We start from the raw sequence: 24,226 nt of genomic DNA on the forward strand, positions 1-24,226 counted from the left end.
AAATCATGGCATAGGCAGTGATACCTTTTACCACAACTTTATTCTGAAATGTTTTCATCTCATTGGAGGCAAAAGAAGAACAAGGCGTCTTTCCCAATATAATGTCACTAACGAGAAGATACAGCTGGGAAGAGCCCAAATGTAAACTAATTTTTAAAAAAATTCATTGTCAGAAAAAAATTAAAATCATTAGCATATAGGCCAGAGGTCAAGACAGAAATATAAGGAAAGATCAATACATTGGAAATTTTCTTAAGGAGAACATTTCTAAAGGCTTAAAGATTATCGAGGAATTTATGTGTCTGATGTGTTTGTTCACATATACAAATGCATCTTTCATGCTGGGTTATTACTTGCAATTGTTTTCTGTCAAGAATGCACACTACTACCAGGCACAATGGTGCACGCCTATAATTCCAGCAGCCCAGCAGGCTGAGGCCAGGAGGACTGCGAGTTCAAAGCCAGACTCGGCCAAAGTGAGGCACTAAGCAACTCAGTGAGACCTTGTGTCTAAAAAAAAATACAAACTAGGGCTAGGGAAGTGGCTTAGTGGTCAAGTGCCCCTGAGTTCAATCCCCAGTACCAAAAAAAAAAAAAAAAAAAAAAAAAAGGAAAGAAAAACCCTGTCTCAAAATAAAAAGTAAAAAGGATTGGGGATGTGGCTCAGTGGTTAAGTGTCCCTGGGTTCAATCTCTGGTACCAAAAAAAAAAAAAAAAAAAAAAAGCATATTGTCTGCTACCTGGCTGATGGCCTTGACCCCTTTCAGAGGCATCATCATAAAACTAAAAACCATTAACTCTCTTTTTGCTGCCTGTCTGCCACCATCATGGGTCACATGCATGCTCCCGGGAAGGGCCTGTCCCAGTCGGCTCTGCCCTATCTCCGCAGTGTCCCCACCTGGTTGAAGCTGACATCTGATGACATGAAGGAGTAGATGTACAAACTGGACAAGAAGGGTCTGACTCCCTCATGAATCGGTGTGATACTGAGGGACACACATAGTGTTGCACAAGTATGTTTTGTAACTGGCAATAAAATCTCGAGAATCCTTAAGTCCAAAGGACTTGCTCCTGACCTTCCTGAGAATCTCTATCATTAATTAAGAAAGCAGTTGTTGTTCAAAAGCATCTTGAAAGGAATAGAAAGGATAAGGATGCTAAATTTCACCTGATTCTGATCGAGAGCCGAATTCACTGATTGGCTCCATAAGACCAAGTGGGTCCTTTCCCCACATTGGAAATATAAGTCATCCACAGCCTCTGCCCTGGTGGCATAAATTTGTGTATGTACTCAAGCAATAAAAGCATTGTTTTAAAAAAAACAAAACTAAAAACCATCAAAGGAAAGAAGGAACTTCAGACCATGAAGTCTATCCCATATACTTCACAGATTAGGAAACAGGCCATATTGGAAGGTCAAGGGACCTGCTTAAAGTCTAGCAGGTAACTAGTGGTTCAGCTGAAGCCAGACCTCCCTAACTCCCAGTATGCTGCTTTTCCCACTTGCATGTGGGAGAGGGGTAAATCCTTTCCTCCTTATTCATCCATCCATCCATCTACCTAGTCAACAAACATTTGCTAGGTACCCACTACATACCAAATCATTTCAGGGTTGGGGACACAGCAGAGAACAAAACTGGCAGTCTCAGTTCTTGGGGACCTTAAGCTTTTGTGGGTGAATAGCAAAAATATACACTTAGGTCAGGTGGGGTAAGGGCTAAGAAGGTAACAAAGGCTCAGAAGACTCAGGTGTTGAAGGCTTGGTCCCCAGGGCAGCAATGTTCAGAAGTGGGAGCTTTGGAAAAGTGATTGGATCAAGAGGGCTCTGACGTCACTAACATTTTGATGGCATAATTGGGAGGTGGTTAAAACTGTAGGAGAGGGACCTAGTTGAAGGAGCGGGACCTTGGGACTATATCTTGTCCCTGGCCCCTTTCCCCCACCCCATCCCTCTCTACTTGCTCGTCACCATGAGTTGAGTGACTCTACTTCATCATGCCCTCTCTGCCATGATGCTCTGCCTCATCACAGCAATGGAACCAGCTGACCATGAACTGAACCTCTGAAATCATAAGCCAAAATAAATCTTTCCTCCTTTAATTTATTTATATCAGATATTTCGATCACAGTAACAAAATGCTGATGAATCCAAAGAGTGATACTGTTGCTATTCACAGGTTGGTCAAGGCAGGCCTATGGATAAAGTGATATTTAAGCAGAGTGAATTTAGAGTAAATTTTAAAGCACACTTAGAATAAAAGGTAGTTACAATGGTATGGGACATGATAAAAGTTAATGGAAAAATTCCAAACATGCTAGTAAGGAGTGACTGAGGATACCTAGGAGGGAAGAGATGGGGAATGGGTAAAATGAGGAAGAACTGAGAAGAGGGATACTGGTGGTGCCAGTGTGCAGTCTGCTCCCCTGAGCATGATGTGACTGGGGAGCTACCTCATCTTCCCTCTGCTGTGTGCCTGCCATGGTTTCAGGTGGGGCCTATGAGGACAGGTTCCACCACACAGGGGAGAAGCTCTCACCTGAAACTGCACACTGAACCTAGGCAGGAGAGGGGTGTCCTTTTCAGTGACCCAAGAACTGAGAAAGCCATTCCAATTCTGACTGGGGAAGGAAGTAGATGAACCAGCAAGAAAAGACTGCAGAAGGTCAGGCTGGGTTCAGAGTCAGTCTACTTGAAACAAGAAATGCAGGGGATAGAGATATGGTTCATTCAAACTCACTGCACCGAAGCAAGCTTTGGGAGGTGTAGCAGGCTTGTTGTTAAGTGGTAGGCTGTGCTGCTGTACCACCTTGAGGCTCAAAAGTGACACTGCAGCTGTGGAAGAGCAGAGTAACCTGAATGCTTTTGGACAGGGAGTCTGGGGTTTCTGCAGTCTGTCGCATCCAAAGACTCTCTCTCCCAGTAGTGAACTGGGGTCTGCCAGGACTGATCACAAGCACTCCCTGGTAGTGAATCATGTGGGACAGGCTTCAGGAGTTCCTGGGGAAGGGCAGTGGGTGCCCATCAGAGCCAGGCAGCCCAGTACAGCCTGGCTGGTGCCAGTGTGGATGAGAACCACTGCAGCAAGTAAGCTGTCAAAACCACCTCAGCCTACCCAGAGCTCAAGCTCCTCAGCTCCTGCATCTCACAAGGCAGCTGCTGGGCCATCAACGCTGCTTATTCATGTCCACGAACCACATTGACCATAGTGCAGCTTTGCTCTTCTACCTCTCCTGACCAAGGGCATCCTTGCCCCTCCTGGTATTTACTCCTGCTCTGGTTGAAAGCCTCCTCCTCCATCTCCTTCCCTCCCTGTCCCTGCAACCTCCTCCTCCAAGCCAGTCACTTTGTAGGACAACAGGCATTTCCTTGTTACAACCTCAGTTTTGGAGTATGGAGTCTGGGTCTGGAGTTTTGATACTGAGCCTGTACATCAGGTGGGGTGGGAGCCCAGATATAGAAATAGGGACTAGGGGATTAAAGGCAGAAGCAGAGGTAAGACAGGCACCTGAGCCGCTTTTCTAACTGCCTCCATGGAAGGCAGTCTCCTCACACCACCCACCCCAATTTTAAGAGGCTAATGAAAATTCAAGGTTGTGTGATTTTCCCATGGGCAAGTCAGGAAGCAGAAAAATGCTTTTCTTCTGTTTTTTACTTTTAATAAACTACCTTCAGTTGTTTTTAAATACTATTTTACTTCAATGTTTCTTTTTGCAAAAATTTCAGAAAACTCCTGATTAATATACCCACAATATTTATATATCACATTTAAAATGAATTTTTTATCATAAAACACAGCATATGTGGGGAGTTGTCTATGACTAGCAAAATCAGGCTTGGTTAAGCCATCAGACATGGAAATCTGGCTTTCAGGAACTGGCAGTCAGGAGAGATTGTTTTAGACGGCCTGAAATATGCGGTTTCCGTGCAGAGTGGCTCACCATCAGAATTTGTTTGTCCTGGATGTGTCACATGACCTGCTAGAGCAAAATGACTTCCTTAACTCTGCCCCATCCTGTTTCTCATGAAGAAGTTCCTACCCGACCCCTTTGCCTGGGCTCTATCTTCTTGTTAGAGCCAGATCTTAGCATGGCTCAATCGGTCATGCCCCTGATTCAAAAGATAATTGTCTATTTTTTTTTTATTAAATAAGTTTCTTAGCGATTAATTTACAGCCAGTCCATCCCTTTGACAGAAACCCTTTTCCTCACCCATGCGGGATATGTGATGAGAAGCCTATATTTAAAATATTATATATAATTTGAAGAAAAATTAAACATCCAGGGAAAGTGTATATTATTGGTAGCTTAGAAGTCTGTGTTGCATCTCCTCTCTTCCCACACCTATGTAGGTAATTGACTGTACTGAATTCTATGTCAACCATTCTTTTACATTTTATAGTTATATATGTGTGTGTACATCTATGACCATAAAGGGCTGTGCATGTATAACACACAGATGTATGTATTGTGTATGTGTATGTGTGTATCTCCTTAACATAATTTAAGCTTTATGTTTTTGAACTTTACCTAAATGAACTTTTTTGTATCATTCTGTAACTTGTTTGCATTTGCTATCATTTTTATAATGTATTTATGCTGATGCATGAAGCCATAGCTCTTTTTCACTGTAGCATAAAATTCCATTAAACAGTTATCTCCTAGGGGACCCCTCAATCTGAGGACACCTAAGTCCTTTTTATATAAAATGGCATGGTATTTGCACATAACCTATATATGCCCTTATACACTTTAAATTATCTCTAGATTATAGAACCTAATACTATGTAAGTGCTATGTAAATAATAGTACTATATTGTATAGGAAATAATGACAAGAAAAAGTCTGTATATGCTAAGTACAGGTATAATTTTTTAAAAATGTTTTTGATCCATGTTAGATAGATGCCTCAGATGAAGAACCCACTAACTGTATATCAGTATTTATCCAGTCTACTGTTGATGAACAATTTGGTTGATTCTGTTTTCCTATTGGAATCAATTCCACTATAGGCAGTTTTGTATATACCTCCTGGTATGTATACAAGATTTTCTCTGTATAAGTCAACTGTCTGTTGCTATGACAAAATACTTGAGACAAATCAACTAAAAGATTTATTTTGACTTATGGATTTAGGTTTCAGTCTACAATCAAGTGGCTTGTTTTGGGACTAGGGTGAGGCAGAACATCATGGCAGATAGGGCAGAGTGGAGCAAAACAGCTTACCTCAGCATTTTTGCTAAGGAAGCATGGAGAAAGAAATCAGACTCCCAAAGTACCCTTCAAGGCCATACTCCCAATGACCTAACTTTCTCCCAGTAGGTGTTTACCACTTCCCCAAAGTGCCACCAGCTGGGGACCAAGTCTTCAAGACATGAGACTTTGGGAGACATTCTATATATCATAGCAAATTGTGGTATCACAGGGAAAACACAAGACCAACTTAACTAAGTAATGCCCAATAATTTCCCAAAGCAACTGTCCCAATTTCTACTCTTTCATAATTGGATTGCCCTGAAAACAGCCTCAGATGTTCCTATGCAGGAAGTTTACCGAGGAGTGCTCTCTGGGACACCTGAGAAGAATGAGGGAGGCAGGATTTATGTCTATCATCTTATTTGGGTGCTGTTTTTTTCTTTAGTTTCTTTCCCTATCTGTTCTTCTCAATTTTTTCTTCTACTATGTTGAATATGAACAATCTATTTTTTTACTGATTACTCTAGAAATTTCAGCTTGTTTACTGAATAGTCCAGAAAAGTAGACAGAAGCATATATTACTCTCCCCAGAAAATTTAATGTATACTCTGCTTTTGCTTGAGAATTGTTAGGTTGCTTAAGTCTATGAATGATTACCTTTCATTTCTGGAAGTTTTCCAGCAACTATCTTTTCCAATATTAGACAGGCCTCGTTCCCTACCTCTCCACTAACTAGATATGTGTTAGATCCTCTTTCCCTCAAGGTCACCTCAATATTCTTTCATATATCTTGTTGTCTTTCTGTCCTGCATGCTGGATAAATCTTTTTCCAGTTCACCAATTCTCACTCAGCTATGTCTAATCTGCTGCTAACCCAACTGCTGAGTCTTTCATTTCAATTATTTTTCACTGTTAAAGAAGTCTTATGTTTTAAAAAAAAAATTCTGTTCATATTTTTATAACATTTTGGATATAATTTACACACTACAAAATTCATCCTTTTAAAATATATAATTCAGTGGTTTTTAGTATATTCAAAAGTTGCATAAACATCACCAGTTCTAATCCTAGAACCTTTCCATCACTCCAAAGGAAACCGTACAACCAGCAGTAACTCATTTCCCTCTCCTCTCAGCCCCTGGCAACCATGAACCTGTTTACTGTTGCCCTTTCCTTGTTCTAGACATGATATGTAAATGGAATCATATAATATTTGATCTCTTTTGTTTGAGACTTGACTTAAAGGCCCATCCACGTTGTAGTATTTACCTGTACTTCGTTCTTTTTAGAGGCTGAATAAAATTTCATTTTATGTATAAACATTTTATCCATTCATCAGTTGAATGACATCTGGATTGTTTATACTTTGGGGCTATCATGGGTAAAGCTGTGAATATTCATGCACAAGTTTTTGTGCAGTTGTTTTCTACTCCCATGGGTATAGTACTGGAAGTAGAATTTTTGGGTCATATTATTGCAACTCTATATATAACATTTTGAGAAACTTTCAATTTTCAAAGTGGTCACATCATTTTAAATTCACACCAGCAATGTAGATGGGTCCCAATTTCTTTGCATCCTTGATATTATACATCTTTTCTATTTTATCAACCTAGTAGATGTGAAATGGTTCTCTGCTCATATTTAGGTTTTCTTTTCTGTCTTGAAAAATATCAAACAAAGTTACTTTTAATTCTGTGTTTGGGCTGGTTCCCACTCCATCCCTTTCATTCATTTTTTAATTTAAAAAAATTAACTTTATCTTTGAGAGTAATTGAAGCCAAGAGTGAAGGTGGGCTCCTCATGAGGATTTCTCTTTGATAGGTATATGAAAGAACAGAAAAATGTTAAATTAAATTGAACTCTCAGTTTAGGGTTTTTAGACCTCCCCTACTCCACCAATTCACTACTTAAGTCTGGACAGAGAAGTGTTCTTCCAATACCCAGGATGAGAGATATTTCCCCCACTCCCAATTTCACCTTCTACTATGGATACAGTTTTTTTTTTAATTTTTAAATTATTTTAACTAGTACATAAAAATACAAAATTGTGCATATTTATGAAGTACTATATGATGCTTCAATACATGAATACATTGTATAACATTTAAATCAAGTAAACTTTTCTGTCTCCTTAATGGAGAAAATATTCAAAATCTTCCAGCTTTTTGAGATATACAGTGTATAGTCTATAGTTGCCCTGGTGTGCAACAGCACACAAGAACTTCTTACTGCTATGCAACTATACCTTAGTACTCACTGATTGACTTTTGGGGGTCTACACTTTGGCCAGGTCCTGAAGCCTGGTGTGACAGTTTTAAGTGTCAATTTCGCTGAGTTAGATAATTGGTCAAATATGTATGGTTACGATTATGAGAGTATTTTTTTCAATGAACTGAATATTTAAATCAGTAGACTTTGAGTAAAGCAGATTACCCTCCATAATGTGGGTGAGACTCATCCAATGAGTTGAGGGCCTCAAGAGTAAACAGACTGAGATCCGTCAAGGAGAGGGAATTCTTTCTCCTGATGGTCTTGCTGAAACAGTAGTATCAACTGCCTGCAGATTAGACTTGTCAGTCTTCATAACTGCATGAGATAATACCTTAAAATCAATCAATCTTTTAATAAACACACACACAAAAAAAAAAAAAAAAAAAAAAAAAACACGTATTGATTCTGTTTTCCTGGAGAACCCTAACACACTGGCTTTATGGTCCATTAGCCTCAAACCCAAAGTTCAAGTTAATTTAGGTTCAGCATAAGCCTTGAAAGCCAGTCAACTTTACTGGCAGCATACAGCTCCACATTTCTATCTTCATTAGGTTTTTGCCCTACATATTTTTTGTCTTCACACTAGCCCATCCATGCATTTAGGAAGATGATTGATATTTTATCCAGAATGGTCAATTATTTCCAGTGGGAAGGTCAGTGAGTTAGAATGCATCATCTGTCATATAAGTAAAAATACAAGTCAGTAAGCAAACCAATTAATTGTACTTTTCCTTTACTTACCTTATAGACTATTTATGATATGTGACACATCTCTTGATGACTAACATCATGTGATATTACTGAGCCATCTTCCTTTTTCTGAACTCAGCATACGTCATCAGATAAATAATGATTACAAATAGCCATATGAATTCAAATCACCAAGAGGCAAAGTAGAGCTTTACTGAGCATCTCTGATGGCTCCAGAGTGTGTGGAGTGTGGGGTTACACTGTACCACGTCACACTTTCTCTGAGACGTAAGTCAGGGGGGAGAGGAGAAAGCAAAGATAATTCAGTGATTACCCAAAGGTGTGAAACCTGAATGGCTGCACATTGTATGATGGAGTAGGGAGGAGGAGTGCATGTTTGTTGAAGCAAGACGTTTGATTGTAGATAAGACTGGGTCAGCAATGACAAGAAGGCAAAGGAAAAGCCACCTGGCTAATGTAAAAGGCACCAAGAGTTTAGAAAGGACATCTGTTCTTTCTGTGACTTTTTCTTCATGCTGGACTCTGAAAGATGGAAATCATGCACAAAATAGCCTCTACTGCTATCAGCTCTGGTAGGCAATTATGAATGGAGACAAGGAAAGAGGAAAACCATATAAGCTGAGGTAATACTTTGCCCAGTTTCTGGAAGCCAACTAAAAATCTTCTTTAACATTGTTGTTCTTCTCAAATATCTATTTAAAATTCTTACATTATAAAGATTGTTGGCTGTACCAACTTGAAGCTCAAAGCAAAGGAAATTCAGAACCAGTCAGAACAAAGAGCTCTAAGGTATTTCCAGCCAAGATAATGGCAGGATTCATCAATTACCAAACTTAAAGAGCCCAAAGGTCAGCATGAGATTTTTAAGTGTTTTGATAAATATTTCTAAGATAAGGAAAATCTCAATTGTATAAGATAGAAATGTGGTGGGGATGGGGACAGGAAGCATACATACATTATTGCAGGTGACCTTCACTGTCATCTTTTTATCTTTTTGTTTTCTACTGCAATGGGCAAGATGTGGGCTTAGGAGCCCAAGAGCCTTGGGCATTAATTACCACTAGGCCCAACAGGTAAGAAATGTAAACCTCTTTGAGACTGAGTTTCTCATGTGAAAATCAGGGATACTGGAGACAGAGCTGATATTGGATTCAAAGATCACAAATTGCTTGCCTTAGATAGTAAACAGGAATTATTCTATGAAAACATTGCATTTAGGTGGGCATTCTTTCTAATTTTCTATTTTAATTATTTTAAACACTGCTTCTTCACTAGTTTCTTGTGAGTTCAATTTCCTTCTTGCAAAAATAATGTATTCTTTAGTATTTTTTTCAGCACAGTTCACTGTAAACTTTCAACCTATTAAAAATTATATTAAATTTATGTGCACTCTTAAAAAATGTGAGATTCTAGATTTGACCTTTTCAGCAAGTACACTGTAGATATTAATCTCAGAAACCACTCTTTTGGCTTCTATCATAACCAATAAGCACACTCCTGTAAATCAAATCTGTTTTACAGGTAATTCAACTGTTCTCTCTGGTTGTTTCTAAGATGATAAGTTTTGCAGTTGTTTTTTAAATACTGTGTGCGCATGCATTACATGAAAGGTACACACAGAATTGTAGAAAATCTATATGAACAGTTTAACCACCTATTCTTGTCAGTTTTTGTTTTGTTTTGTTTTTGTTTTGCCACTGTGACTAAAGGACCTGAGCAGAACAATTTTAGCAGAGGAAAAGTTTATTTGAGGGCTCACAGTTTCACAGGTCTCAGTCTACAGACTCGAGGTGAGGCAGAATATCATGGCAGAAGAGTGTGGCAGAGGGAAGCAGCTCACATGATGATTAGGAAACAGAGAAAGACTCCACACACCAAATACAAAATATATACCCCAAAATATATGCCCCAAAGCCCTAATGCCCATCTCCTCCAGGCACACCCCATTTGAGTCAAGAAACAGAATATTGTTGGCACCATCAGTGCCCTGTGTATCCCTCTCCCTGAGAAGGAATCACCAACCTGACTTGAGGACTATGCTCATCATTTCCTGTTTTTGTTTTTTTGTCACTTTTGAATTCACATTTGACTATATATTACAGATAATACAAGCTTTGAAATGTCCTACACAGCACAATCCTGCAGTACCAGAGATGGTAATGGTGGTCTTTTTTTTTTTTTTGCGGTACTGGGGATCGAACTCAGGGCCTTGTGCTTACAAGGCAAACATTCTACCAGCTGAGCTATCTCCCCAGCCCTAATGGTGGTATTTCTAAGGGGACACTTCATAGCGGGAGTGGGACAAGAAGACCCTTGTCACTGGACATTCTTAAACCTTTTGGGATTTAATGCCTTATGCATATATCACTCTTTCAAAAACCTAAGTAACAAAAGTAATATAAAACAAAAAGGATAGTAATGGTAAATCACATGGAGATAAAGGAAGAAAGGGAGGAAGATAGATCAGTCCTACATATAAATTTAACTATCAAAAGTGGCTGAGCATGGTGGTGCATGTCCATAATCCCAGTGACTCAGGTAGCTGAGGCAGGAGGATCATAAATTCCAGGACAGTCTGGGCAACTTAGCAAAAGCTTGTTTCAAAATAAAATGAAAAAAAGGACTGGAGAGGTAGAGTTCAGTGGTAGAGTGAACCTAAGTTAAATCCTTAGTACTGATGCAGGGGAAAAACTATTAAAAGTGGTTATCTGGGAGGCAAAGTTGAATAAAATATTAAAACATTTTCTTGAAACCATGAAACAGCTAGTAAGATACTGAAGAACCCCAATATGTAATCCCAGTACCTGAAGCCACTTTTCATCCTAAGAATATTTCTCAATCCTAAAAAACAAACAAAACAAAACAAAAGTGAGAGTGGCAGCCTCTAGAACTAGGAAAGCAAAAGTAATTCTGTGCTCTTTCCAGCGGGCAGCTATAACTCCAAAGGGTCGCACAGGTCCTGGCAGAGACATGTAGCACAATGCCAAGCCACCTGGGAGATCCAGAAAGCCTCAATGCTTTAAGTTAAATTAAGGTGTTCCAAGTTGCCCTCAGACACCTGTGAGAAGCAAAAGAAAAACCTCTCTAGAGGAGATACTCCATCATTCAGGGATCTGGAATTTTGAATCATTTTCTCTTGACCCCAGAGTCCATGATCTTAAGAACTACTAGGAGGGAAAAAATAGTGTGTGGGAAAGAATGTGTTAGAATACAAAGGTCACAAACTGTTTGGGTTTCTTATTAAACTTGCAGAAGTGATTGGCTAGCACTGCAGAAACTTCTCCAAGGAAGAGTACTCCTTTCCTTCAGGGGAGCTCATCCATTTACACACAGCTCCTATTTTGAGAGCACAAGCTGAAATCCACCACTAATTTCCACTCACTGGTCCTTACACCCTTCTCTCAGATCACAAGTTTCAATCTCTCTGCACTAAGAGCTCTCCAAACATTTAAAAGCCTTTTTCAAGGTCACCACCAACACTCTTTCCTCTTCAGACAAAACGTCCTTTTGGTCTTTCAGTGAAAACAAGTTGACAGATTTTGAGCTTCTTCACACACTGAACAATTACGGACATAGATGGTTCAGTTCATCTTGGTGCTCTGTAAAATGGTATTGGAGACTAAACACAGGCAGGGTCTCACTCACCTGCCATGCCCCACACTTCCAATCAACTGTAGTATAACAAACTGAACTTCCTTGTTTGTCAGAGTGAAAGTCACTGAAGATGTCTGTGTTTTTCAAGCTGTGTCACATCTCCCCAGGCTTCAGATGAACTGGTTTTTGGTCCTTCCGATAAGCCCCTCAACTTCTCTCCTCAGGTACTCTGTGCATGCCTTTCACTCTACTGGAAAAATTCCTCCCCAAGCCCAGTGCATTTTTTAGTGGTTTTTATTAAGTTCAAATCTGTGGAGGCCTCAGTCCTGGCTCAGTTCCTCTGTTTTTAGCATTCCAGCCCCTAAGACAACAGTCATTAAGTATTTATATAATTATTCATTTAATGACTCTGCCTCAACTCCATAAAGGTAGGGACTAATGGTGTTAATGAATTAATATTATAGCTTCTTTTTTCATTCAAACTTTATTTCCACTCACAGTTGCAAGTAATTAGGTAAAAGGAGAGAAAATAAAACTATAAAGTTATCATCACAATCAAAAACAAAAACTTCAAATTAAAAAAAAAAAGAGCAACAAGTACTTACAACAGCATGTACCTCATTCTCTGAATTTTAGAATTGTGTCATTGACTACTTGGCACTTGGATATCACACAAGGGTATCAATCTTACCATATCCAGAAACAAATTCTTGATCTCTGATCTCAGTCCCATTCTGCTCTTTACCGGGACTCTATGTTGTCACACATCTGACCCCTCCAGGCACTGTAAGCAATGATGTATGGGACTGTAAAGGTGACTGGCACTGGCCTTTCTTCTTAGGACCCTGAGCTCAGCTCTGAGTGTTTCTCATTCTCACCACTCCACACTTACGTAAAACCTAGTATTTTCCCCCACCTTCTCACAACACTTAGCCACTTGGACCTATATAGGCCTCGCTGTATCTGATTGTCAATTCAACACACTGTGTTCTCATCAGCTCTATATCAACTGCAGACTTGGTCGTGAAACCAAGGGCCCCTCTTTCTGGAAGCCATGGTTTCTTAGGGTTCGAGGGCAGTGAAGAAGTCCACTTTGTTGCACAAGCTTAGGTAGCTTTTGCCACAAACCACCTAACATTGACTCAAAGACATGAACTTAAGAAGTAGGAAAGCTACCGTAACATTTCAGTCTTCCACTAGTCCATGCTCACCTGCCCCACACACACTCGCATCCCATTTTAAATAGAAGAGGTTAAGAGGCTAATTGGAGAAATTCAGGTAGCTTTTTCCTTCTCCTGAAAAAAGAAGCCCACAGATTTTTAAGCCCTTGGTATCAGTTCATATATTTAGAAGTCCTGGGTTTATAGAATGTGTGTAAGGAACAGGAAAAGAACTAACTTTATATTAAGGTCATAAAAATATAATACTGGGAGGAAAATATTTAAACCCATAGTTGTAAGAAGGCAATTGTGTGTATCTTTGAAGGAAAATGTCAAATGCATGATATAGTTAAAGGACAGAAGGAAGTCAAAATTTCCTTACTGTTCCTCTCGTTTCTATTGTTTGGAATATTATCCTCTGATGCCACCAATCAGCATATTATAACAAGGTTATTCCCTCAAGGTCGTATATAAAGACTTTACATGAAATGGCCTATGACTTTCAGGTCCACAATGATATACTGAATTAACCACAAGTCTTTGGAAGTACATTTTCTAAATGTAAGGAAGTCATAATTACTTTTTTCTCTTCATATAAAATACCTCATTAAAATCTAGACACTATCTGGTGTTCTAATGTGCCAAGAGAATAATTCTACTGAAAAAAATGAAATATAAATCTGATAGAATCTGCTCTTGATAAATCTATATTGGCTCTTCTTCCCCATAATCAAAAAACTATGCTCTTAATTTATTTTCTGCTCAGAAGCAATACACTCAGAAGTCCATATTTTCTAGAATGTCCTTCCCCTGAGCATTCCTGGGGAGATGCTAGAATGTTGTTCAATTTTTTTTTAATTTTTTTTATTGTAAACAAATGGGATACATGTTGTTTCTGTTTGTACATGGAGTCAAGGTATACCATTTGTGTAATCATAAATTTACATAGGGTAATGTTGTTTGATTCATTCTGTTATTTTTTTTCCTTTCCCCTCACCCTTCCCACCCCTCCTTTCCCTCTATACAGTCCTTCCTTCCTCCATTCTTACCACCCTCCTTAACCCTAACCCTAAACATAACCCTACCCCTAACGCTAACCCCTCCCACCCCCCATTATATGTCCTCATCCGCTTATCAGCGAGATCATTTGTCCTTTAGTTTTTTGAGATTGGCTTATCTCACTTAGCATGATAATCTCCAATTTCATCCATTTGCCTGCAAATGCCATAATTTTATCATTCTTTATGGCTGAGTAATATTCCATTGTATATATATGCCACAGTTTCTTTATCCATTCATCAATTGAAGGACATCTAGGTTGGTTCCACAATCTGGCTATGGTGAATTGAGCAGCAATGAACATTGATGTTGTTCAAATTTTCTAAGCACATTAATTAACTCATCTGTTTCAAGTCAGAGACTGCATGTCAAATGTCCATGGGTCCTAGCAGACAACAGAAATAAGGGAATGGAGCAAGTTATGCTAGAAGGAAGACGAGAACTTATGTTGGGACTAAAAGAGCAGTTATCAGTCAGCTCCAGCCGAGTTGTTACCACATAGGAGTTCAATCAGGGTTCCAGAGCTTTCAATTTTTCAAGACACTGAAAATATGAAACATACTTCAATGTGAAATCTCCTTGTTTTTTAAGTGTCTGTAGTTATTTTTAGAAGATCTCATATTGGGCCAAAACACATCAGTGGGCAGAATTCCATGAGCCCAGTTATAATCCCTTGGTTCTAAGGTTAAGAAATTCATTCAGGAGTTTGGTAAAGGGGATGTGGTACAAAGGGAAGAGTTAAAAGTCAGAAGGGGGCTCCAATACCCTCTTGAAATGTTTCTTTTCATTCACTCCAGTCTAAATATTACCCTCCTTGATTCAGAGAACAAAAGTAAAATAAGACTGGAGTGATTACAAAATTGTAACAGATATAGAAAAATGTGAGATACTCTTTATTGTTCCTGCTACATACAGAATGCTGCAAGAAACTCAAGATTTTTCCTCTTATCTGTTTCATAGTATGCAATATTCATATAATATAAAATAGTATGCAGAATTCATCCCTAGACACATGACCACTTCACTTAAAAATCTGAGGAAGTTTTCAAGCCCTGATCTTCCTCCTTCTCTCTGTCCTAGCTAAGACACAAATGATAAATGAAGCCAGGCATGATGGCATACACCTATAATCCCTCAGCAACTCCAGAGGCTAAGGCAGGAAGATATAAGTTCCAGGCCAGTATAGGCAATTTAGTAAAACCCTGTCTCAAAAGCAAAATAAAAAGGGCTGGCAATGTAGCTCACAAGTTAGCAAGCCTCTGGTTCAATCCCCAGTATCATACAGGCAAAATAAATCATAAATGATCATTGTGTTAAATAGTCTTTAGCCACAATTCCCATTCATTTGAGCCATTTTTCCTTTTTGGAATTATAATCTATGGAATCTTTTTGTCAGGATGTGTTGTTTTCTTTGTAAGGGTGACATACTTATACCATGCCTTCTCATTGTTTGGCATTATTTCCTAGAATTTTGAAACACCCATGAAAAACTAAAAAACTATTCCCTAACATCTGGGTTTAAAATACTGAGGACAATAAAACTACTTGTACAATCCTACACTAATGAATAAATGCCATCAGACACTTGTCCATATCCACAGAATGTACAATATCAAGACTGAATCCTACTATACTATGGGCTCTAGATGATAATGGTATGTCAACATAATAAGCTCAGAGATTGTAATAAATGTCCCACACTGTTGTGGGATGTTTGTGGAAAAGGCTAAAGATGTGAGATGAAGGCAGAGAGTAAAAGAAATCTACTTTTTGCTTAATTTTTCTGTGCATCTAAAATTGCTTTGAAAAAACAGTTCATTTAAAGGGAGAGGGGAAAAAAAAGTAAGACCAAGTTAAATCCCAATGGTAATTAAAAAACAGGAGCTAACTTTTCGGTTTCTCATGTACCTTAAGAAACAGGGGTATCTCTACACACTACAGAAGGAGTATTCAAACCAGGCCAGAAGAATTTCATAACCATGATCATGTTCAAGGCGATCATAATACTCTACTTTGCATTAAATCCAAAACAGACAGGGCAGCCAGGCTTTTGAGTTACGTACGTCAGCATTTAGAGGCACCTATTAGTAGGTAGAATTTAGTGTCCAATCAAAAATACTCCTAATTTCTCTTGTTCTCAAAAAACATGATATGAACATTTAGATCCTTTTATGTCTTCTATTATGGCAGTCTTGAATGCCTTTGCTCTTGTCCAGTACAGAATAGTTATAAGACATTACAGGATGAAAACCAAGGCTAGGCATTTCTTAAATTTATTGAATTCTTAGTTGGGAAGAGCAAAAATCACAGGCTTAAACAACTGTAAGATAAAAGAACAAATAATTGTAAATTATTACAAAAGTAATTTCTGAAACTTTTTTTTAGCTACTGCTAACAAAATTTTAGTGCATCCTAAAGTTCATATTTTGGTAAGCAAACATTAAATTACTGAAGAGGAAAAAAAAGTTACAGTTAAACAGTACAAGATTGTAATGTAGTAACTGAGCACAGCCAAATAAACAGCTATAACTATTCAAGGCTGTTTTTGCTATATACCTAGTAATTAAACAAGAATGTGGATTATTTTAACACTGCACAGTTAACCAAAGATAGCAAATTCAGCAATATTAAAACTTGGTATTAAATAGTATTTAACATTACAACAGAAACAAAATGAGAACTTCTAGAATCACAACTCTATTCATATGAAAGGAATGTACATGGATGGTAAACCAATAAATAAATAAAGTGACAAAAGTGACTAACACTGCATCTGCATCTTTACAGCAGGAATACAGTAAATGAGTAAATGCTCATGGGGATTTTGCTGAAAATGAGAAAAAATACATTTCACTTTGCAGTACAATTTTTCCAATTTCCACTGTTGCCCTAATTCTCTTGTGCTGGTGACAGGTGGACAGGGTTTTAAATGGAAAGTATTTTTCCTACCCCGAGTATGGATGCATCACATTTTAAAAATTCTGTATAAAGTTTTCTTCAAAAAAACATAAAATGAAAAGTCATATACTGCTGAGAAACTGATTATATTAACTGGAATAATAGTATTATCTAAATAATTAAGCAGACATTTGAATCTGGACTCTGATGATGAATGAAGATTAAACTTGGCATCTGAGGAATGTGCACTAACATCAATGTCACCTAAGGTCAAATGGGCAAACTATCTTTCACTTTATACACAGTACACTTATTAGGTAATTAAACTCCCCTAACAGCAACATAAAACCCATACTTAAGCAGAATTAAAGTATTATGAATTGAGTTTAATTTACATCAAATATCTAGAAGGGTAAGTAGAACGTGTTTCAAAATATAAAGATATCACCTATGATCACTGAGTGAATACTCTCAAACGTTTTGTAACACCATGAAATCATATCAAACCATCCGAGAGATACTGTTATCTTCATTTGTAATTTATAAATGAATCATCTTTTTTAATAAATCGAGAAATATTTCCAATATCAACATTACTAATACCAAAAACATAAATGTAATTTAAACTTGGCTTAGGGAAAGACCAACACAAAAGACTTGTATTCTTTTAAACTGAAATAATATTCTGAAAACCCCTTGTCAAAGGTCTCATTCACTTTCTTTCCATAGTTGGCAGGATAGTTTTAAAATTGGTAAGCAAGAGAATTAGGCTTATTGCACATCACAATTTTAACAATTCTAAAGACATATTTCATTAGGACCAAAATGTACAGAATGGCAATATTAACAATGTTACAATATAAATATGTCAAGCCAATTTGTAATAAAATAAGACAGAACTATCCTCAACAGAGCTGTTCTCAAACTGAGCAACCGAACAGATCTAGAGTATCTTTGGAAAGTCACAAAGTGTCTTTAAAGAAAGTTTAGATTGTACTTAATTAAAAGGTTCTGTTTTATTCTCAAACATTTTCTCTCTATATAAGGATATTGAACTCACACCTCTTTTCACATCTGTCAATAGTTAATAATTTCTCTATCCCCCTGCACTGAATTGATGGAGATATGGAGTTCCACTATTATTATCACACAAGCTAATACCTGATGACTGGCTTGTCATCAGGTAGTGGTTAAATAGGGGAACTCTGAACCCAGCACAGCTCCAGCAAAAAAACATAAGAAATAAGAATATGAGGAAACCTTACTTCAAAATGTTATACTATTAACAGAAATAAGCATTTTCAAACAAAGTTTTACAAAACTACCCTATATTATGTTATTTTAAAAGAAATTCAGAACTCAGTTTCGCTGTTAATCAAATCCATACATACATCCAAACTACTAAATAAAATTTGATAGTTACTTGCAAACTGTAATCCAAACTTGATAATCAACTAATCTATCTTACAATTAACAAGAGCAAACATTCCTAGCCCTAACACTTGAAACCCAATCCAGTGCTGCCTCAGAAACAATTCTGGTTATACATTTCCTGCCATTTCTTCACCTTTGAAAATACTTGAAAAAAACTTTAGGAAAATTATGTTTATGTTTTATGTCAGTATTTTAAACTAAGAAAAACCAAAGCTTACAATGCAACCTCAAAATATTTAAATAGCTTTTGGCATTTTTCTTAAAAAGCAAATTTGAATCTTTCACTATAAAACACATTTCTCTACCATAATTATCAATTTGAATTAATGTAAGTGCCCTGATTCCCTACTCCCTGGCAAAAGCTACGTCTTCTACAGCTTCCAGAACTGTCAGTGCTCAGGACAAAGGAAAATATAATGGAGCAAAATTAAAATCCCCACAAAAAGTGACTTACCCTCAATTACAAAATCACTAGAAGAACCCAAAACTTGCACATACATACACACACATACAAAACCAAGATATGATCTCAGTCCTCTTATTCATGTCAACTCGCAGTTTCTGAGACACAGCAGTAGGAAATGAAGAGCCCAGAAAGATCATGTCAAAGAACTCCAACAATGAAAACTATTATTAGCCTCCTCTGAATGTATTTCCAAATTTAATATTAATTTTTAAAATTTGAATGTGTTTTGCAACCTTAACCCTCATTTATAGAATAAAAGACAAAAATTCTTACTGCACAATCTTCATAGCCATTTTATTTTAAAGCACCTTTTTAATGTTAAATAGTGGGTTTCTAACTACAAAAACAATAAAATAAAAGAGGAAACAAACCACTGGCAAGATTCAAGTTCTCCTTTAAACACACATACAGACACTCACTTTCATGCCAAAACAATTGGCAGCAATGGCAGATAATGGCATTTGATGGAAGGCTGGGAAAACTAATTTTTTATGTTTACAAAAACCTAAAACACTTAAGTTTTTACTAAGAAATTAAAGTTTGGGGAAATCAAGAAACTTCTAATAGCTAAACTATGTTAATAAAACTGATTTTTAAAAAGGACCAAAAACCTACAAATCTACTGAAATTCTTTTTAAAAGGGTCAATTTGTCAGATAGTTATTATTCAGATATCATTTGTTTGCAAAGAGCAAAATTCTCTTTATCACTAAAACATCTCTTCAGCCACCTTAGTAATTTCAAGCAGCACTATATGATGCAAAAAGAATGCTGTTAGACAATGCCCCCAAAAACCTCACAATCTGACCTTCCTTCACATACATTCATGTTCTTAGAGTCCTAACACACTACACAAGCATACAGAATAATAGGTGAAGATAATATTTTGACAGAGATTACAAAAGTATGAACTATATACACTGTGTGAGGACAGAAAGCATTTAAAAGCTATATTTACTTTCTTCCCAATTTACTTAAAATGTTAATATTCACTACTCAAATTTTATCCTACGTTGGTTTATCTGTTTCTTCCCCTCCCAAAACAAATAATAAAATATACTGTTTTGGGGTTTGTTCTATGCATTTTCCAAGAGCCAATCAAACAGCGTCTTGCATCTCTCCTCACTGGAAGGCTTTTCCACCACTTCGTAGTATTTAAACACAGCCTGCAGGAGGTCTCCCACTTTCCATCCTTTTTCTTGTAATCGTTTTGAAAGCTAAGAAAAAAATATGTCAAAAGTTAAGAGAAAATAATTTTATAACGAAGTTTTTATTTTATCATTAGAAAACACTTAAGAATTCTAATTCTGCTGCTTACAACTAAATATTGTTTCCCAGTTATATTAAGATCTTCTCCCCTAAAGCACTACCCCTTTACCCAAATTAAACATTATCCCTTACTGCCCTTTATAAATACATCTCTTCCACAGAATGACACTTTGGTACTGCTAGAGACAGAACTCCACAAACCTCAGCCCAGGGACAGTCTGTGTGTGAGTGCAGAGGCTCACTTTCTACAGGAAATTCTTCACCTAACTAAATACATCTGCCAAACCCTCAATTAGAAACATAAAATAATAAAAAGGTCAAACTTAATAAAAGGATGTGGATTTTCCTTCCACAACATATAGTATGTTTTTTTTCTGGAAGACACACTCCAGCCTCAATGAAAACATGGCTTTCTAATTAAGAAATGTAAATGTCTCAATAAAAAAGTAAATAAATACAATTTTAAATAAATTCTACTGTAGCTAATCAGAACATGACTTTACTCACTTTGTCTATTTACCTCTGTAAAAGTTCTTAAGTTTTGAAATATCTATAATTTAAATTTTGAAAAGTTACCTTAATTTTTTATAATATAAATATATTTATCTTTTTTTTTTAGTTGATGGAACTTGATTTTTTAAAATTTATCTATCTATATGCAGTGCTGAGAATTAAACCCAGTGCCTCACACATGGTAGGCAAGCACTCTGCTACTGAGCCACAACCCCAGCTCCATATTTATCCTTTTTAAAACACAGCTTTATGGAGATAGAATTCACATACAATGGTGTTTAGTATAATCACACCAAGCTGAATGCAACTATCACCACAATCAATATTAAAACACTTTTTCTCATCACATCAAATGGAAAGTCCTACCTCTCAGAAATCACTCCCCATTTCTCCCCAACCCCACCCACCTAGGCAACCACTAATCTATTTTTGGTCTCTACAGATTTGATCTACTTTGGGTATTTTATATTAACAGAATCATAAAATACATGTGTGGTCTTTGTGACCACCTTTCACTTAGCATAATTATTTCAAGTTTCTACCACAGTATAGCATGTTTTACTATTTCATTACTTTTTGTTGACAAATAAAGCTCCACTGCATGAATATACCACACTTTATCAAGTCAACAATTGACAGACATTTAGGACATGCACATTTTTCAACTTATGTTGCCATGGACATTTGTGCACAAGTTTTTGTGTGGATGTATGTTTTCATTTTTCTTACATATACACCTAGTGGTAGAAATGCTGGGTAACATGATAATAACTGTATTCAACTTTCTGAGGAACTGTCAGAATGTTTTCCAAAGCAGCTTCACCATTTTAGATTCTCACAGCAATATATGAAGGATCTAATTTCTTTGCATACTTATCATTATCTTTCTGATTATATTCCTCCTAGAGGGTGGGAAGCTCACAGAGGTTTTGATCTGCATTTCCCTAGCAGCTAATGAGGCTGATCATCTTTTCACATACTTGGCCATTACAATTCAGATTCTCTGCCCATTTTTGTTGTATCATCTGCCTTTTTATTAAGTTATAAGAGTTCATTATATATACAGGTAAAGACATAAAATTTGCAAATTTTTGTCCATTCTGTGGGTTGTCTTTTCACTTTGTTGATAAGTGTCCTTTGAAGTACAAAATGTTTTTTTTTAATATTTTTATTTGTTGTTGATGAACCTTTATTTATTTATCTGTATGCAGTGCTGAGAACTGAACCCAGGGCCTCACACATACTAGCCAAGTGCTCTACCCACTGAGCAACAACCCCAGCCCAACAAAAGTTTTTAATATTGATCTATTTTATCTTTTTCACTTATATAAATATACCTTTATACTTTTTTGTTTCTATATGATTACCTCTCATTTTCTATTTATGCTTATAGTAATAATGTTTGTTCTATTTAACAGTGAAAGTATCAGAATTACTGGTATGTCATGCATAAAGACACAAAATATTTCTATTATCCTCATTATCAAAGACATTCTGTACTTGCCTCTAAACTGCTTCAGATTCTTAAAAATGTTTGCCTACCTGATCAGTTCTAACAATTCTCCTACCCATAATTTCCCTTGACAATTCATCTCCTTAGCACCCCTTTCTGTCCTATTTTCTTTTTCTGCTCCAAACATGAACCTATACTAAAAAAAGTCAATATAAGTAAAAATAAATGACAAAATACACACACACACACACACACACACACACACAAATATGTATATAATGTCTTCTCACATACTTCTTTCTCAACAATATTTCCTAAATTCTGAATCAGAAAATAAGAGTAACTGGAGTATTCCATTTTTGTCATTATTGAAATCCATCTAACTTGGTTATTTGCTAGACTATTTTACACCCTATAAAACTAAACCAAAGGGGCTGGGGAGATAGCTCAGTTGGTAGAGTGCTTGCCTTGTAAGCACAAGGCCCTGGGTTCGATCCCCAGCACCCAAAAAAAAAAAAAAAAAAAAAAAAAACTAAACCAAAGTTTTCATAAAGACAATTATGGGGAGGGGAAAGTCCTGAAGACTGTAAAATGAAAATCTTGACTAATAAGGTGCTTAGCACATATTAAGCGCTCAAAAAAAGTATCTTGCTTAAACTTTTATTGGCTTCGCAAATGTATATGCATGCAACTGGATTATCAGAGTGATACCCTTATTAATTATTAAGAATAATTATGAATCAAATAAACACAGAGAATAACTCAATTTTTTCATAGGAACCCATAAAATGTTTATTAATGGCATCTAAGTTAGAGCACATACTGCATGCCCAGCATGAAACTAAGCATTTTGCTTTTTACAGTATTATATTAAAACTTTGCAAACCCTGTAAGGTAGATTTCATACTTAAATTTCCATAGTACAACTAAGGAAACTGAAAACTAGACTGGTTAATTTCCCTAAGGTTAAATTGCTGGAAAGTAGCAGAACTGACAACTGAATCCAAAATGTTGACTTCACAGCCTAAGCATGTAATCACTTTGCCAACAGGCATTTACTAGACCAACAAGATGACAAGAACATTATATACTGTTAAATGTATCCTCACAATCACTTCATAAGGTAAGTACTTACTAATACAAACTCTTTCTTTGAAGAATCATGAAAATAAAGCTCTGCAACTTCAGCCTCAGAAGCAACAAGCCACTGAAGAATAATCCTTAACTGGGGGTCCACTGTGCAAGGTTCCATGTCGATGTTTGTAATTAGCAGAAACTTTCCATCTTGCTCCAAACCTAATAAATTCAAACAATATGAAGTGAAACTCATCAATTCAACTCTCAATACTCTGGTTCCCAAGCATATACAGATATTTTGCATTTCTTAAGATTTCAATGAATGCTTTTCTTAACTGTCATACTATCAACTAAAATATTTCTTTGAAAGGGAAAAACAATGCTAAAACTATGGAATAACTTTGATCTTTTAAAGACAGCACAAAGGTACTGAATTCAAATAATATAAATGCCATAATTTATGTCAAATTGTGACCCACAGGTAAAAGGAGAGAAAATTAAGCTATCACTGCAATCAAAATAAACATGAAATAGAAACACAAACCTCAAAGAACAGCAGCAAACACTTGGTATAACATCCTAAGTATTGTTCTAAAGTTTTTATATATGTGAACTCCTTTAATTCTCACAAACACCCTATAAGTATTATCATCTTTATTTTACAGGTAAAAGTTCTCAGGTCAAGAGAGACCCAGAGTCTTACAATGGAAAATCACTAAGCCAGGATATGAATACAGGCAATCTGGCTCCACACTCATAATCACTTCATTCTATAAGCAAAAGGTTTATGTGAAGCGTGGAGGTGGGGCAGTTTGTCATATGTAACCACTTAAATCCCAAAAGTCAGACCATGAAATTTTCTGGTACAGACTAATATAAAAAAGATGCTGCTCTCAAGTTTATTTTCTTGTTTAATGAGAATTATGTTTTCAACACAAAGAAGAATGTTTCCCTGGTGACTACAAAAATAATGACTTGTGGACCAAGATCCTGTGTTTTATCACTTCGCTTAAAGATGACTAACAGGGACTGCTGAGACCTGGACCCCTGACCCCACAATAGGTGAGCTCCTGGGGCACACTGGTAGATTTGGTGCCAATATGTACCAATAATGGAAATGCTATTG

The 24,226-nt window shown here is 36.7% G+C and overlaps 1 protein-coding gene and 1 pseudogene across 5 annotated transcripts in view; one reads left to right on the forward strand and one right to left on the reverse strand.

The window, feature by feature from the left end:
• Positions 1 to 827: 827 nt before the first annotated feature.
• LOC124985377 (40S ribosomal protein S13-like) lies at positions 828 to 1,277 on the forward strand (annotated as a pseudogene).
• A 14,971-nt stretch (positions 1,278 to 16,248) lies between these two features.
• Positions 16,249 to 24,226, reverse strand: part of Akap11 (A-kinase anchoring protein 11) — a 53,377-nt gene continuing 45,399 nt past the window's right edge. For all 5 annotated transcript variants that reach the window (XM_047552409.1, XM_047552412.1, XM_047552413.1 and 2 more), the window contains 2 exons: positions 23,159 to 23,319; positions 16,249 to 20,005 (listed from right to left, as the gene is read on the reverse strand). In XM_047552409.1, coding sequence (XP_047408365.1) covers positions 19,865 to 20,005; positions 23,159 to 23,319 — 302 coding nt within the window. In that variant the 3' untranslated portion in view covers positions 16,249 to 19,864. The remainder of the gene's footprint in view (positions 20,006 to 23,158; positions 23,320 to 24,226) is intronic.

This window comes from Sciurus carolinensis, chromosome 5, assembly GCF_902686445.1.
Source record: "Sciurus carolinensis chromosome 5, mSciCar1.2, whole genome shotgun sequence".
Taxonomy (NCBI): Eukaryota; Metazoa; Chordata; class Mammalia; order Rodentia; family Sciuridae; genus Sciurus; species Sciurus carolinensis.